Genomic DNA, 18,459 nt, shown 5'->3' with positions numbered 1-18,459 from the left:
ACTTCCAATGATTTTGCATCTAGACTCTCGATCAAGGTTGGATCTCATACTCCCGCCAGTACGTCCTGTCCATCTCTATGCCGTCCTCCTTGGAGTGCCGGCACTCTCACGTTGGGCATCCCGTGGGATTTCCCCTCAAGCTCCATTCGTTGGGCGCGACGCTGCTAGGTTCCCACTCGAGAATCCCTTCCTGTGGTGATCGGCGATCCGCCAGATGATCATGGGGAAAGGCCGCAAGATGATTGACGAGCCGGCAGATGTACTCAGTTTAGAGTTAAGATGCGATATACTCCGTAAGTTTCTATGTTGGACCAGATCGTGGACGTTTGGAACTTTGGAGGATTCCTTTTGGAAAGTTAGATCGGGAAGGTGAACAGCGGCACGGCAGACCGCATGACAAAACACTTTGGAGTTGAGCCACAGAAGCATCAAACCACATGTGGTGGTTGATCTAGGCTCTAGGGATGAAAAAGATGCATCGATGGCTGTATGGAGCAAATAGCAGGTATGGCTTCCGTTGGCAGGAACTACCGCGGACTCCTTACGAGCTGTTATCTCTCTGACTTCTCGCATCAGTATCGTGCAAGGCATTACAACAAGGAGCAGAGGATGTCCAGCGGCCGGCAACACGTCGGAAGGCTGATGGAAAGCATCACCGATCAGCCAGATTCCATCTCCACTCTCTTCCAGCACAACCTGTAACTTCAATCTATAGCTACTCCCTCCCGAAAACTCGTAAGGGCATGAGCAATGGTGGCATACACAACTAGTTGCTCCATGTAAAAAAGTTGTCAGAAGCAACATGATGGATTTTATCTCTCCAATGGAAGCTACAACTTTAGTTAGAAAAAAGAGAGAAGGAACCCCACATGTATGACACTATGTATCTCTTTCTCTCTCCAAAAAGCATGCTTTTAAGGCTTAAGATCTCACTTCCTGAAGAGGAGGCTGCCTCCTCATCCGAACCTACTTTGGACCACCCGAACCTAGCTAAAGGTGTGAAGCAGCACCTCTAAGGCAGTGCATTGGACATGCCCTAAGTACGCCCGAGCGCTAGTGATCCGCATATCCACATTGCATCGCACCGTTGCCTTTCTTTAAATGACGTCACAACATTGTCTTTGTACGTTGCAGACTTACGTATGCCAAGTACACGGTGGATGGGGTGCCAACCACTTTTCATCGTAGGAAACGTGCCCATGCTAAATCCGGAAGTGAGCAGGCGACGAGGGTTCCTGTTCGAGCAGGGGTCAGTCTCCTAGACATGGACCTAAGCTGGACATGTGTGGTCTAGGACCTGGACATGTGTGGTCTAGGACCTGGACTCAACCCAAAATTTAAAGCATGTTTTTTACAGGACAAATTAAGTTCCTCAATCAAATACTAACATATTACACAACCAATACATATTATGTTTTCTGGCTTAGATTAAAATCAGTCCTACATATAAGGGAATCAACATTGAAAACAGGGACCCGCCGACCCACGCTACACAGCTGCTGCATGTTTGATATAGCTAGTCTTACGGTGTCCTGGCAGACCGTAGTTCGAGCATTTTGCCTCCTTCCAAGGCTTCGCAGCTCCTGGTGGGCGATCGGGGCACGTAGTTCCCCGACTGCCCGCAGATAGTGCAGAATCTTGTCCTTTTCGAGGTTGTCTCGTACGGCGGCTTGTCCCGGCTAGTTGTTGGCCTGCTGCCGCTTCTGTTCTTCGATGGCGCTATAAGGGCTGCGTCCAGGATGATTGCTACACCGCAGTCCTTCGAACCGGCGGTTTGCTCCACGAGTAATTGAGCAGGACCAATATCCACTCGAGCTTTCTTCGCGCTGAGCCTCTGCTCTAGCCCTAAGCCATCCATCTCGACCGCGATAAGCTTAAGCTTCGGCACCAGGACCTTTATGCACTCCATTGCCGTGGTGTAGGTATCAACGTTTACATCCCCTATCCTCACCACCTCCATGCAGTTGAGGTATAGCTGCGAATGCCTGAAGCTGAAAGATGTCATCAACCCCTGGTCCTTCTGGTACTGCACCAGGTGGAGCGGCAAAACATCCCGCGCGTCCACTGTCCATCTCTTCATCACATGTGGGGCAGGGATCTCTGTGCACCTGAGGTGGACTAGTACCTGCCGAAAAAAGGGTGCAAAAAAAATGTCAGCAAACAACTGCATCACTAGTTTTTGCAAGCCCCAATTAGGTGGATTTAAAAAAAATTGTACAAAGACAACGATCAGCGTCAGCACCTTAACAACATGGCAGCAGAGCATCCCCATGTGCTCGTACATACCACACTCGCACGCATAATAGCCATCCTTGACCGACACCTTGTACTCCACCTTGCACCACTTCTCTAGGCTCTCGCTATTGAATTTTTTTGCCACGTATATCTCTCCTGGCACCAATTCGTCGACGTAGTATGACCCAGACTTATACATGACTTCCTGGAACTTCTCGAACATAGTTCGGGTATATATGTTTGCGGTGTGCTTCTCCATGGGTTCGCCAACTTTGTAAACCACTCCACCCTGCGGCCACAGAAAAAAGGGAATAGCATTCAGTAAATACAAGATGTGATGCGGTCTGTCGGTGGGATGCAAATTGGTCCGGCGAGCTTACCAGACGAGTCCTCTTCTCCTGGAAGCTCTCTTCTGCATCCCGGTCGTACAGCAGTTTGTTAAATTGTTTTACAAACACGTGCATTGCCGAGCCAGGGGGCACGTATGTCTTCAACATGTGGTTCACACTTTCGCTTTGTTGAGTACTGGTCATCCTCGCACAGAATTCCACTGAAGTAAGGCTTTGCCCATTTGTCCCTGGTTTCATATATTTAGTACAAATATGGGTTTTTCTCCAAGGCGTATGTACTTAGCATCTGAATCCATGCACCCTCGAACTCCTCCTTTGTGAGCATCTGATTCATAATCCGGTGGAAATCAACCTTGAACTGGTTGTTCTTCCCATACAGGGCACCTAGCCTCTCCTTGGTTTTCCTTAACACATGCTATTTGCACCATCGATGCTTAGTTGCTGGCAGAACATTTCCAATCGCTACCTCCATCGCTCTGCACTGATCTGTGCACAAAAAAAACAGTCACATTCTTCATTGTTCAGTGTTTTTAAAGGATATCTTTTCGGCTAGAAATAAGAAATCAAGGCGTGTGTATACTCCACTAACCTGTCAATATGGTCACTGGGTTTTTCCCACTCATCATCTTAACAAACTCCCTGAAGACCCGTTCAAACTTTTCCACTTTCACTTCACGCAGCAGCACCCCTGCGTATATGACACTGAAAATGGCTGTTCACGCCAACTATCAAACCAAAAGGCATATCATATACATTTGTCTTGTATGTGGTGTCAAACGTGATTGCTTCACCGAAATAATGGTACTGTATCCTCCCTTTTCAGTTGTCCAGAGTAGCTTCTTGATCCTGCTTTCGTCATCCACTTGCACGCTGTACGTGAATTCGGGGTCAGCAGCCCCCATCTTAGAGAAAACCTCAATTGTTTTCCTTACATCATCATCCGCTTGCTCGTTGCTGATCTTACCACACAGAGTCTTCAATGCCCTTTTCGTGAAAGGTACATTTTCCATTTTTCTAGGCACCTTGTGAGAGTGAAAGGTGGGTCAACTATTGTACATGTTAGCTATATGATGACTACAAATGATATGACATCTTGTTATAGCCAATAGTTGGCTATACTATTGAAATTGCTCTTATCTATCTCTATGCTTTTAATATACAGGAACCAATTTAATGGAGGCAAGACGACAGAAGCATTAAGCCGCTGCACTGACGCTCGGTCACCACAAGTACCACTCATCCTCTCTCGATTTTCAATCTATAGGAGCAGCATGACTAAGCAGCCCGGTGTCGTTTCCGTACTATCCAGGTAAACCATCAGTTGCATAAGGATAACGGATTTGCTAAGTCTTAGGTGACTGAGATTCTTTTATGTCTCAGTTGATACTGAGAACCGTTGGATCGTTCTTTAAGATTCGTGAAAACTGTCAAAATGGTTAGAAAAATAATTTATGCGGGCAGGCCGAGTCGAACCCACGCCCTCCTTCGTCATAGTCCATGCTCTCAACCAACAGGGCAATCAATACTTGACGTTGGTGTTACACTACGAAATCTTTATAATGTTTCTTTCCATCTATTTGAAGGAGGCAAATTAGCCTGCATTTGTGCTGACACATTTTTGTTTTTTATTTTGCCTTCTTTCTAATTATTTTTATTATCTGTATACAATGTACTTTCATTTTCGTGGTTGACCTTTAAAGAAATGTGCAACTAACTCAGATGGATAAAGCATGCACCACAAACGGGGTGTGATAGGAAGTTATTAGGCACCGGTATATAAATGTGCATGAGCTGATGTTACGCTAAAGAACTACATAAGAGATGTAGATTGTAGTTCATAACTTCATTTGGTTTTTTCGAACCTGATACATATGCATTGGTGTGGAGACGACGTGATCTACCACATGCATAAGAATGGCAATTTTACCCACGGGTACGGGTACCCGCGGGTACCGTACCCGTATGGGCAGGGTATGGGTACACTTTAATGCCCATGGGTAGTACCCATACCCTACCCCTTAAGTCATGGGTAGGGCATGGGTATAGCCTTGTACCCGCGGGTATACCCATACCCTGCCCGTTTATTGTCTATTTCTTAGGTGACACATCTACTTTTGTTTACTATATGAGAATGGGATTTTCATATTTTTTTAATTGTTATGTACTAAACTACTTGTTATCGAATTGAGATAATTAATTTTTAATCGAATTTGTTATTGATAAATGATAAATTGCGAGTGACTTGTGTACAATTTAACCTACCCACCGGGTACCCAATGGGTACGGGTACCCGTCGGGTATGGGTATGGGTAAAATTTTATACCCATGGGCACGGGTATGGGTAGAAGTTTGTACCCATCGACTATACGGGTATGGGTATGGTATTTCTCTACCCTGCCCATACCCTGCCCATTGCCATCCTTGCACATGCATGTGTGATGATGAATAGTACGTTGGCATGCAAATTGTTTCTCGCGTTAATTCTCCTCTTAAAACATCACATCTTCAGATGCAAATGCTTTCCTCAGTGCTTAAGTTTCTTTGTAGTATTTAAATGTTTACTCCTACATCAATATAGGACGCGATGCTGAGTTTAAGACCGACAAGCTGATGTTATGAACCAAAATGCTGAAACCACCAAGCTGCCTGCTGCTAAATCTTTTGGTTTTCTTGAGACACTACGCATCCCGAAATTTCTTCCCAGTGCATGCTTATGTGCTTCAGATTATGGCAATATTTTTTCCACTCCCACCTCCATAATCTGATTGATTTAATATTTTTCATGGTCAGTAGTAGGAGGAAGATCAGCTCGTCATAGTGCACCCACGGAGATATTCTTGGAATCTCCAATGCTACTAGATATTTCTTGGAATCTTATTTCTTGCTATTTTGTTGTAGCGATGGTAATACATCTTTTTGGAGATGACTAAATGTGACAAACAGGTGATTGTCGTGTATTTGTTTGCATGAAGATCTCACAGTTTCTTGGTAGTTTTGTTTAAGTTGGCTGATTAGAGATTTCAAATTTTATCTAACCCTTATTGGTTTGACTGCAGGTAAAATCTCTACTCTCTGTTTCTTATCAAGTATGTTCCCAATTTATGCGATCTCACAGTTTCATTCCTTCTATTTGTGCAAAGCTTAAAACTGAAACTTTTAGGCAATCTATGTCAATTTATCGATGTTATAATGTGTGATAAGCATGTCATACTACTTTGTCCAAATTTACAAATAATTGGCACTAAGTGATTGTGATGTATTGCTCGAGTTATGCTTCCTTTAATAAAGTTTATAGGAAATCTCAGAACTTTTTGTGGGAGCTATTTGAACTTACATAACCCATCAGGATTTTGGTAGTAATGGTAGTGTGCTAGCATAAACACTAACCATATATATCTTGGTAATGTGAAATAGTTATACGAGCTTATAAAATCGGTTGCTACAAAATGTGTTTTAAAATGTCACAGTCTATGTATTTTTAAATTGTTATCTTTCTATATATAACAGCTCTTGTCTACGTACATAAAGCTGAAGATACGCTGTGACATTAAGTTCTCACATATATGCATGTTGATCCTAGGATCAGAGTCGCCTTTTTTTTTTCCTTAGATTACCCATAATAATTTCTTAGGTAGTAATTATTGGTCTTGAATTAGGATGTCTTTTTGGTATTTAATTGTTTTCTATTGTAGGTTCAGGGTTTGAATCCATCAATTATGGCAATATAGTGATGGTACCTTTGTCGAGATTATTTGGTATATATCGTCATGTTATGCCATACATAAGGGTATCTCCAGCGGCGCGACGCCGAAATAGTCGAAATCGATCGCGCGTCCGTTTGCGTCGGGGGTGGCTTCAGCGGCACGACGCATTTTTTGGCCGAATCAATTTTTTTAACATGAAAACATAATTTACATAGTTGAACACATGAAAATAAACCCTAAACGAGTGCGCCTACTGCTGCTCGTCGACCCTGTCGAGCACGATGAGCTCCGGTACCGTCCACGGCCAATTGGAAACCGGGGGAGCGTACGCCGGGCGCGCCGGCGGTGCTGGAGGTGGAGGCACCCAGGGCTCTGGCTGTGGCGCCCATGGCTCTGGCTGCGGTGGAGGCACCCAGGGCTCTGGCTGTGGCGGCGATGGAGGCACCCAGGGATGCGGCTGTGGCGGCGGTGGAGGCGCCCAGGGAAGCGGCTGTGGAGGAGGAGCCCAAGGGTTGTACGGCGGCGGTTGTTGCGCGGCCGAGTCCTGGAGCGCAGTCGAAGGGCTTCATCCTCCCACAAGCCCGGCGGCATTACGCCGGTGGCGTAGCGGGGCAGCGGCGGCTGCACAGGTGGGTCGTTCTCGGAGACGAGGACGCCGAGCTTCGCCATCTCATCGTCCATCATGTTCTCGGGGAACTCAAATTTGCGGCCCTCCGCCATGGCCTGCTGCCATTCGTGGAAGACGACCGCGATGTAGTCATCGCTATCGTCCTTGACCTCCTCATTATGGTACGCCAACGCCTCGATGTAGTCGCCGTCGTAGTCGTCGTCGTGGTCGTCGTCGTTGTACTGCGCACGCGTCGATGCCTGGTCACGACGCGTCGGCGCCTGCTGTCTTCGTGGACGAGTCGGCGGTGGACGGTCGAAGGGAAAATCCCTGTCGCCCATGAAGCCCGCCCTCCTCCTCGGATCCCTCTCGGTCGAGAGATAGGTACGCCAACTTTCAGAGTCGATGGCGTACACTGAATCGGCGCGGAGGTCCGGTGGCAGGTACCGCCTCCTTCGCCGGATCTCCGCGGTCCGATCTGGCTCACGCGCAGGGACGGGAGGGACGGGCACCCGGCGGCAGCTGAGCCGCCAGCCGCCAGGCAATTGCACGCCCGGCCGGGCCTCGCACGGCATCCATTTCCCGTGCATCAGCCTCCCCAGCGTGACGGGCAGTGGTACCCTCTACGTCCGCTCCCCCTTGTTGGTACCGCTGCCGGACGCCTCAAAGTCGTTCTTCTTCTTCCCCATGACGCTGCGGCGGTGGTGGTGCGAGTGGAGGTGTGGGCGAAGGAGGAACGGGCCGGTGGACTTTTAAGGCCGGCCGCGCGCAGGATACGATGCCAATGAAGGTGACGCAGAAGCCCAGCCGCCGCCCGCCAGTGCGCGCGCAGAAAAGGAAGCCGCGACATTGATGCCGAAGGCTGCGGCACAGACGCGGAAGCGCTGACCACGGAAGCGATGGCCGCCGAAGCGATGCCCTCGATCCAGGCTCGTTGCCAGGCGGGCCCGGTGGAGACGCGAGCGGATACTTTGCGCATTCGCAGAGACGCAAACCTGCCGCAAATATGCACCGGGTTTGCGTCTCTGCGGACGGCCCGGTCACTTTGCGTCGCGTCGCTGGAGGTGGTGGCAGACGCATTTTCGGTCACGGCGGACGCAAACGGTCGCCCAGCGTCCATTTACGTCGCGCCGCTGGAGATGCCCTAACACAGTTCGATTAGATCTGTTATTTAGTGATGTATGCCCCTTTTCGTAGGATCCTCATTTGTGTCATTTTGTTTAGACTTTTCGCAGATTATTGTAAAGTTATGTATATACTCAGTTTACTCTAGCCAGGATGGCATGAGATCATCCATTTCGATTTCTGCCTTGAAAAGAATAACCGAAAAGTCTACCATCCATTTTCATCATAACGAAGTACTCCCTCCGTCCATAAATAGATGCCTTTAGTTTGTTAAATTTTGATGTATCTAGACACTATTTAGTTACTAGATACATCTAGTATTTGACAAATCTAAGACATCTATTTATAGACAGAGGTAGTATCAAATTACATTGTTTTCTCTACTATATTAAAAGGAGAAATTTCCTCCGTTTTCTGCCATTTTGGTCGTCACTTTGGTCGTCCGTCAACCCAACCAAAACAGGGAAAGTCAAGCAGTCTCACGTTTCATGGAAGGAAATATCAATTAGCCAAAACGTGTACGGAAACCAATCAGATCAACCAAATCATCTCCCCCCTCCACGTACAAGGAAATATCAATCAGTGAAATGGACAACGAAATCATCTCCCCCTCACGTACAAGGAAAAAATCAGCCAAAACGTATATGGAAATCAATCAGACCAACGAAATCACCTCCCCCTCACGCTGCCGTCTCTTCTCACCCTCACGCTGTCATCTTTACTCCGACGCCTGCCGTCCGGCAACCACCTCGCTGCCTCGTGGTCTGACATCTCTTCTTTGACGCCTGCCTTATGGCAACCAGCTCGCCGCCCCGTGGTCTGCCGTATCTTCGCCGACGACTGCAATCTCTCCATCGACCTTGCTGGTTGCCAACGCCGACGCCCCGTGGTCTGCCTCATTGGTCTACCGCCTCGCCGACGCCCCGTGGTCTGCCTCATTGGTCTGCCGCCTCGCCGACGCCCCGTGGTCTGCCTCATTGGTCTGCCGCCTCTTCTTTGACGCTCAGACATCGCATCAGTTTCTTACTTCTTCTGGCATACAATTTACAAAGATCATTAGATCATTAGAGGTCACTCAGTTTATCTACATTTCTAGAATTGAGCTTTATGGATAGGCTAACATGTTGCCATTGATATATGCACGAAAATGCCTGAGGCCTGATTGCATGACGATCAGTTTAGAAGATGCAAGCCTCTCGATACTTGATGTATTCTACCAGTTTATGGATAGGCTGCAAGCATACATAAACTGAATTGTGCCTTGGGCTGGTGTACTGACACAAACCTTGGCTTTGGACATGACATAGTCTATATCCTAATATGTCCTCATGTCATTCCAGATCCTATCGAACTCATAAAGGTCACACGCCAGTACTTCCGTGCTTTTTTATCAGGACACCTGCACATGTAGATCAATAAGTTAGTGGTGTTGCATTAAACTTTACTATTTCCTCAGGGCACGTGCACATGTATATCAATAAGGTATTGGTGTTGCATTAACTTTACTACATATAGAAGTCAAAAGTTATTAAACTTCAGTAGACCCACGAAAAATAATAATTAGGACTCAAGTTCATCAGCAAGTGCACTGGTAGGCTGTGTGGTGTACTGGTGTAACTCTACTCGATTTCATGAGCAGGACTCCAAATATGAACTAATTTCGTATTCACAACTGCATTCAGATTTGGTAGTTTTATATCTGCATATGCATATAAGCTAAATGCAAAATTCTAAGTTGTACTACAAAAATTGAGTATATTATCTTTAGGATTAGCAAAAAGTCTGAGTTGCACAACAAATCCTTGATGAACAGGTTGCTCCACATTCAATTGGCGACAACAGAACCAAAAGTCACAATAGGACAACACTCCTGACATTTTGGATGAGCCATCGAAGGTGTTGATTCTGAATTGGATAGTGAAAGGTACACTTATGTGCACTTGCTTCATGCCTTTTTGCACTTTCACCTTAGTAGTAAAACCATTAGGAGGTTCTGAACAGTAAATGTTTCATGACAGAGAATAAGTATGCTGTTACCTTGCAGATGGAGCCGTCGAAACAATCGACTGAACGAACTCCTTTCAAAGACTTGTCCAACACCATCTCCACAAGTAATGGAGGGAAGCCTACTGATGCGAAAGAACGAATCAAACAACAACGTAGACAGAGATATGCAGAAATGGATAAACACAAAAAAGAGGAGCTACTTAAGAAGCATCGTGAATCCTATCAGCAGAAGAAAGCTAAACTACAAATCACACCATCTGTTACAGCCACGACAAGAGTCACATGGATATCCATCTGCACTTTCTCAACTACAAAACACACCTGCTCTTAAAGGTGCAATTTTTAGCCAGTATGTTCAATTCATGTGTATAATGCCACTAAACAACATTCTCCTTTGGTTTTAACCAGGAGACACTTATTGGAACAAGGAAAATGTTGTCCCTGTTGAAAAAGACGCATACCAAATGCAAACACCTCATATGTCATCTCAAGGGCAAGGAAGTCTCGTCACTGGTATGACGATTCCTAAAATCTCTATAAAAATTTGGTTCAGCTATCTAATAATTTGTATGTAATTTAGCTACAACATTCAACAATGAAAATGAGGTTCCTTCAGTGAACAAGGAAAATGAAGTTCCTTCTGAAGATGATGAATGGCTAAGAAGGAATGACAGCTATCAGAGGCAATCAATTCCTATGGCATTTCAAGGGCAAGAAATCATCCCTACTGGTATGATTGCAACTTATTCTAATTATTATTGCGTGAAGTTGCAGGGCCATATAGAATGATGCAAAATTTGTTAATATTTCTTATTATTAATGTTGTTCTCTTATAATATGTACATATAGTAGACATGGAGAACTGCAGTAGCAATGAACCCACATCATCCCGCATTCAGCCACAACCCGTAATAGATAGCACAGAGAAGAAGAGGGAGCGGGAAAGGAAACGATATGCAGAAATGGATACCAATAGTAAAAGTGAACTACTAGCACGCCGACATGTAGCTTATCAACATGTTCTACATAATCAAAACAGAGCACTTAGTACATCCACGTTTCACTTGTAATGCCTCTTATGGGATGGAATAATCAAATCAAAGAACTTAAAAGAAGCATGTACCGTCACATGCTTAAAAACATGATGCACAGACACGGCTCTTGCATGCAGGTAGCTTCCTCCCTGACAGAAGAGACACAACATCTGTCAGAAATAATACCTTGCCCACACATTTCATCAACAAGAAAACTGAACTTTGCCCATCAAGTGTATCATGTTAAGATGCTAACAACCATAAAGCCATCTTGCTCAAGCAACTGCATGTTATCAAGTATAAACACACACTGACAGGACGATGCTTGGCTGCTTATGCAAAGTTTATAATTGATGTGACTGGAGTCATCTTATGGAAGAAATCATTACCTCAGTGGGAGAGAAGAATGCAACAACATTAGGGTCAGTAGATCCTGCAGGATGCAATGACACTAATATATGGCAAGTCACAGTAGCAGGTCCTCAGAAACAGCAGGGTCCAGTTCCCATTTGCCAGACAGGGCCTGATCCACATGAGATGCATCAGCAAAAAAAGGTATCACAACTTATTGGAAGGGGTTGTGATGACATAAGCTTAGGTAAAATCTGAGGTGAAACGAACTATTTAAGGATACCAGAGATAGATAAACAACCAACAAAAATTAGAAGCTACTCTTTGTCAGGACTAACCCTTCTCTGAATCAATCTATTGCACACTAAGATAGATAAAGAATTTGGAAACTACAGGATGAAATTCTCTACACATTCCAGCATGTAATTGCACAAAGCACTTTCTTCAGATTATGCAGCAACACGCAATTTCCCAAAAAAGTGAAGATATAGGGTTACTTATATTCTCTTCTTTATGCAGTCTAGATTATGCCAAAATCTTAAAAAAACATGTAGATATAGGTGTTCTAGCATACAAGCAATTTATATCAAGTTGATTTACAACAACAAAACTAAGACTTGATTGTTTCAGAAGAAAAAAGCTCCAGAAAGAATGGGGCGCTTACGGACAAGTACTCCGTATCATATTTTTACTACTTAGCCAACTAAACGTAAATGGTCACAAATGAGATCCAGCACCTGCAATTTCCTCTCACGATGAGATCCAGCAAGGAAGAAATCATAAGGGGTGCCGGTTCAGGCAAGGGGGATTACCATCCGTGGGAGGGGAGTGGACCGAGCATGCCGTACTTGGGGATCGGGGAAGCTCGCCACACGGTCAACCAGCCGGATCGGGGCGTCCTCTCCGGCGTCAGTTGCCCCTAGGGAACTGGGAGGAGGTAGCTGGCCCTGTTGATTTCTCCAACGCGCGTGAGGTCAGTGGAGACGAGGTCTAGGACTTCGGGCCTGCAGAGAGCGGCGACGAGGCAAGGGATGGGCCGACCGTGGTGCCGGCGGAGAGGAACCAGGGGTCGACACGGTTCTCACGCCGGCGGCGGAGCTGCAGCGGCGGGGATGCGAATTCGCCGAGGCCGGCGGTGGGTAGGTGGCAGAGTAGAGGCCTGGAGCAGGGAGGAAGGGCCTGACCTTCCCTTTCGCCGGCGGTGAGGACACTCAGGAGAAAGGTACGGGAAGGGGGAGGACGAGCCAAGTGAGGAAGAGAGTGGGGAGGGCGAGCCAAGTGAGGAACGCGTTGCCTGATGCCGTTCGTCCAATGTAAAGCCCAGTTCAGTGATATTTTGAGCCCAGGTTAAAACACATGAGAAAATAGACAGTTAACTGAAATATATGTACAGTTTAGGCATAAGAGCATCTTTAACTGATTCCCTAAAATTTAGAGGACAAAACGCCTCCCATACCTTAACTTCCTATATTTAGTCCTCTAAAATTTTGTTTTTTGCAAATAAACCATATGAACCAAACTATCAATATCACAAACCAAATTAAATGGAATAAATCAAATTATTCATTATTACAAACCAAATTAATAAACGTAGTAAATTGTTTCAAATCAAACAAGTGAAAAAACATAACTATGTGCCCATGCTCCATCATAAAGCTCGTCGGGCCGAGGGCTACGACGGTTGTTGTCGGCCTACTTTGGTCCGCAGCGGTCGGTCTACACCTCCCCCATGCTCCGACGGCCCTTATCCCCAATGAATCGACCTCGCCGCTGCCAAAATCGACCTTAAATCGATGGCGTATCCGACTCGATGTGGCAAGTGGGTCGAATGGAGGGGAAAAGGGCGACGGGTATTTCTTTGCCGCATTCTTGAGCGGCATTCAGGCGCCCGCCGCCACGGCCGGGCGCTTGGAAGCTCCGCCCTTTCCTTTTGACATGAGCGGCGGCGCGGAAGGCGCGACGTCAGGCGCGGCGCGCCAGTCTGTTAGTTCGGCCACGGTGGCACGAATAGGAAGCTGGTACAGGCGACGGCGTCATCGTTAGGTTTAGCCGTGAGCGGCGGAGGAAACGTTTGCGCCGGCGCCGGCTTTGGCTGGGACCGAGTAGGAAGGGGTCCGCGGAGTGCCCGAGGACCCGTCCATCACCGAAATGTCGCCGGCGACCATGCGGAGGCGAAGAGAAATTGAGTGCGCGGGTGCGGTGGAAGTTTCCGGGCGACGGTTAGGTGTTTGCGCGCGAGCCACAGTGATAACGCGCGCTCGAGTGGAAGCGCCAATTTTGAAGCCTCGGAGAGTGCAAAATGTCGCGCCCAGAAAAAGATTTGCAGCGCACAATTTTAGCGCCTTTGCTGGAGAATGCAAATTGACCACAAGTACTATATATCAGCGATTATTTTTGCGTAGACGCAGGAGTTGCTCTTACATAAGCTGGGCCTGGCTAATATGCGGTGAGAGAGGGGAGGGAAGCAGAATCCCTTAGATGGGAAACGAACGGCATCCGGAGGAGGCTGGCTGCCTCTCACTTGCTTCAAGCAAGTTAGAGAATCCGTGCCGGTCTGGTAGGTGCGTGTTCTCGAAGCTGCATCTTTTGTGTGTCCAATATAATCATGTTAATAAGTATACTTCCAATGCGGTGCCAATCATCAAGGATTGATGTTTTGAGCTTTCTACAAATCTAATACGTAGTATACTGTAGTACATCTTGACAGCTCACATATTGTAAGAAACTGAGGTTTTTCTTCTTTCTCCGGAAGACGGAGCCGTAACATGCATCAATCCTCTTTGCGATATAACTGGTGATTTTTTTTAAAAAAAAAAACTGGATATGCCCTCTCGCCCGTTAATACCGTATCCCAGTCTCATAACTGATAATATCTTAGCTCGCTTTATTAATTTGATTCCAACTGTCTGTACTTGTTTACCTGTTCATAACCTTTGATTTTTTGTTACTGAAATATGAGTTGTTGTGGCCTTAGAGCCTCTCCAGTTGCATCCTCCAAAGATTTTGGAGCGCGCCAGACATTTTTCAGTCCTGTCACGCGCTTCCAACGTTAGATTAACAATATTCAAATTCATTATCGTTCTTTTCAATTTTCATATGTAAGTTGTGAATTATATATGTTGAAAAATAAAATTTGATGACCCGTAGCAACGCACGGGCACTTGTACTAGTCCATTTACAATGAAGGAACACTGACATGAAGATTATAAAAAATAATTTGGATTTCCGTAGTTGAATTTGGATTGAAAGTAATTCAATAAAACAAAGAGAACACTGCAACGAAGATTTTAGTGCATGAGCATAATTAACTTGAGGTGAGATTTTATCATTGTTAATCTTGTAGTAACCTATTGTTGTTTGTTCATAATCTTATCTATCTTTAAAACAGGAGTGGTGTGTCGTTTTTTTATTGATGCTTCACACTGTATCAAATCAAGAGGAGATCAAAGAAGAGTCTCGGGTTGGAAATACTACTTTCGAATAGGTATTTACGTCTGCAAATTCCCAAGGGCGCAAGAACAAAGAGAAAGTGAAAGGTTTACAGTTAAAATGGTGCCAAAATTTATTATTTGAGGTACAATATTTGTTCCGAGGATACCGTAGTACGTACTTGATCTCTATATGTTGGGTTATCACATGCCATGTAATTTTTGTACATTCGCTAATTAAATTATCCTGCTTGATTGGTTCCATTGGTGTCAAAGTTTCCTCATTTACTATTATCTATTATAGTTTGAGAATTAGGTGCATAAAATTATAATGTTGTATTAACCGTGTGACGTGCTCGTGATGCACCAAAGGATGCCAATGAATCTAATCAGATCTTTTTGTATCTTTCTAATTCTCACGATGATAAGAAAATATTGTTGTACAAGTAAAGCTGCTAATACAATCTTCATTCAATTTTACTATATATATTCATGCTAAAATATGTTTCATATTTATTTTTGTTAATAGGATCGTGGTACGGACATCATCATCTCAAGACTTGTAGGCCTGTTTTTTCAAGTAGAGTAACACCAAAAAAATATTTTCCAAAAAAAGATCATTAAAAAATGTTGCCCGTGCAAGTCTGAGATATTGAGATAAATCATTGATGACGTTGAATTCATATTTTGTTTGTAGTAGTATCTCAGGGCTAACTAAGTTAATATATACTCAATTATTTGCTTCTCGAAAAACCCAGACATTCATAATACAACAGTAGAATTGGTCTTTACTGTAGTAGAAATGGGATGGAAATGATCAAAGGGTCTATCCAATGGCTCACCAATTTATTCTTCCCATGAAATTTATGCTCATACATATATAAGAAATATTTTTGAAGTATTGTCGTGAACATCCCTTATGCTAATAATATAAGCTTCTCGATTGTGGTGCGCAATTCTCTAATGTTGTTGTGCTTTTGAGGATCATAGTGACATAACTCTTTTATGAGAAAAGTTTAAGATTTTTTTTTTTGCATATTCATCCTAAATTAAGAACCTTCCTCGCCCTCATCAATACTATGTTGCGATTTCAAGAAGTCCAGGTATGCCTCACTAATTAAGTATATTGCGAAGAATTGTTGAGATTTGTCACACATTGTTATAGACGGACAACAAAGAAATCGATGAAGTTTTGGAATGTCAATTACTTGAAGGATTTCAAATTTGAATACAATGTGGCTATGATTAGTTCTATCATGTTTCTTATACAAGGTTTTGAAATTACTATGGCACATAAATACTTTGATCAATTATATGTGACCACATAATAGAATAGTGTGTGCCAACGATGATATACTTGAGGATGATTCAACAAACAATACTCTTGTTCTTTTGTTCTTGAACCAAAATCACCTAGGAATCATGGGATGAAGTTTTACAAGGTATACCATTTTTTACTAAAATAGCTATTAAAAACATACATATGCATGCTATAATTTGTGGTGACATGCATTCTTGTTAGAAGATTATTCGATTATAAAAATAATAGAGATATTTAGATAGATGCTCGCGCATGTGGGCGGGCCACTTTGCTAGTTTATTTAAATAAAAAGATCACTAATGCTCACGGGCATCCAAATCTCTATCCCACAAAACCATTCTACTCATTTCGACCTTTCCAGTGTGTGGTTTGAGCCCGCATGTCAGATGAAGTCACATTCTTTTCTTAGTACTAGTACAGTACTTACAACGAGAGCATTACTCTAAGAAGTAGAAGCAGCACTGGTAGAAAAACAGGTTTCCGGGAAGCCCCATAAGTCGCGAAGGTAAAGGAACCGCGACTAATGGGGTCTTTAGTCGCGGTTCGTGTGGCGAACCGCGACCAAAGGCCTGGGCCCAGGGCGCACGGTGGCCAGCTGGTGCACGTGGGGGCTTTAGTCGCGGTTGGCCAGGCCAACCGGGACTAAAGCCCCTCCCCTATATATACCCATCCAGCCATTTGGAGCCAACACTTAGCCATTTGGAGCCATTCTCTTCACAAACTTCACAAGTGAGTGTTAGGTTTACTTTTGGTTCCTCTTATGCACATAAGGTGTTTGATGAAATGCCCCAAGAGCATGAAACAAACATGATATGAAGTGTTGGAGCCACACTTGAGCTTTCTCATTTATTTTTTCCTCCTCGATCGCGGTTAGCAACTTGAACCTTTGATGTGTCGTCATTGATACAATATGCATGTGTGTGTAGTTCATTGTTTAATTTATATTGTTTGTAGCTAGTTAGTTTAACAAATGCATGATGGTTAATTATATATTTTATATTATAATAATGCGGATGAATCGGCAATGGATGTACGGTAACCGACTCTCCGGCGAGTTCAGTACGGGTTTGAAAGATTTCCTCGTAGTGGCTAATGCGAACAAGCAGGGGGTTTTGTTATCTGTCCATGTGTTAAGTGTAAGAATCGAAGGGTTACTCTTCCTCAAGAGATGTTCACATGCACCCGCTTCGGCACGGTTTCATGCCAAGCTATAATTGTTGGACCAAGCATGGAGAAAGAGGGGTTATAATGGAAGAAGATGAAGAAGGGGATGATTTCATCGATGAAAGCTATCTTTCTCATTTCGGTGATACTTTCATGGAGGATGCTGAAGGTGAAGGGGAAGGTGAAGAAGAGGATCCCGTTGATGATCTTGGTCGGACCATTGCCGATGCACGGAGACGCTGCGAAACTGAAAAGGAGAGGGAGAATTTGGATCGCATGTTAGAGGATCACGGGAAGGCGCCGTACCCGGATGCGATGATGGTCCGAAAAAGCTGGGCTGCACACTGGATTTGCTGAAATGGAAGGCACAGGCAGGTGTAGCTGACTCGGCATTTGAAAACTTGCTGAAAATGTTGAAGAATATGTTTCCAAAGAATAACGAGTTGCCCGCCAGTACGTACGAAGCAAAGAAGGTTGTCCGCCCTCTAGGTTTAGAGGTTCTGAAGATACATGCATGCATCAACGATTGCATCCTCTACCGCGGTGAATACGAGAATTTGAATGAATGTCCGGTATGCACCGCATTGCGTTATAAGATCGAGGCGATGACCCCGGTGACGATGTTGAGGGCCGAAACCCAGGAAGAGGGTTCCCGCCAAGGTGATGTGTTATGCTCCTATAATACCACGGTTGAAACGTCCGTTCGAGAACAAAGAGCATGCCAAGTTGTTGCGATGGCACAAAGAGGACCGTAAGTCGGACGGGGAGTTGAGACACCCCGCAGATGGAACGCAATGGAGAAAGATCGACAGAGAGTTCGAAGATTTTGCAGCTGACGCAAGGAACATAAGATTTGGTCTAAGTACGGATGGCATGAATCCTTTTGGCGAGCAGAGCTCCAGCCATAGCACCTGGCCCGTGACTCTATGCATCTACAACCTTCCTCCTTGGTTGTGCATGAAGCGGAAGTTCATTATGATGCCGGTGCTCATCCAAGGTCCGAAGCAACCCGGCAACGACATCGATGTGTACCTAAGGCCATTAGTTGATGAACTTTTACAGCTGTGGGGCAGACCTGGTGTCCGTGTGTGGGATGAGCACAAAGAAGAGGAATTTGACCTACGAGCGTTGCT

General features: G+C 44.9%; 1 protein-coding gene and 1 long non-coding RNA gene across 7 annotated transcripts; both read right to left on the bottom strand.

Annotated features, from left to right (window-relative positions):
- Positions 1–1,522: 1,522 nt before the first annotated feature.
- LOC124647463 (protein FAR-RED IMPAIRED RESPONSE 1-like) lies at positions 1,523–3,487 on the bottom strand. The gene is made up of 7 exons (XM_047187407.1): positions 3,391–3,487; positions 3,175–3,273; positions 3,052–3,071; positions 2,865–3,000; positions 2,616–2,812; positions 2,243–2,524; positions 1,523–2,125 (listed from the first exon to the last, which is right to left on the bottom strand). Exons 1-7 carry the CDS (start codon positions 3,485–3,487, stop codon positions 1,523–1,525), a joined length of 1,434 nt encoding a protein of 477 aa, XP_047043363.1.
- A 4,998-nt stretch (positions 3,488–8,485) lies between these two features.
- On the bottom strand, positions 8,486–12,678 carry LOC124705476. 6 transcript variants are annotated; one of them, XR_007004025.1, is made up of 4 exons: positions 11,452–12,678; positions 10,059–11,211; positions 9,307–9,420; positions 8,486–9,053 (listed from the first exon to the last, which is right to left on the bottom strand). It is a non-coding gene; the product is annotated as an uncharacterized LOC124705476 (long non-coding RNA). The 6 variants fall into 6 exon arrangements; XR_007004027.1 differs by having other exon boundaries at positions 8,486–9,420; positions 10,059–11,050; positions 11,152–11,211; XR_007004029.1 differs by having other exon boundaries at positions 8,486–9,420; positions 10,059–10,150; positions 11,152–11,211.
- Positions 12,679–18,459: the final 5,781 nt, after the last annotated feature.

This window comes from Lolium rigidum, chromosome 4 (genome assembly GCF_022539505.1).
Source record: "Lolium rigidum isolate FL_2022 chromosome 4, APGP_CSIRO_Lrig_0.1, whole genome shotgun sequence".
NCBI classification, from domain to species: Eukaryota; Viridiplantae; Streptophyta; class Magnoliopsida; order Poales; family Poaceae; genus Lolium; species Lolium rigidum.
This window is presented reverse-complemented; position numbering and strand designations above follow the sequence as displayed.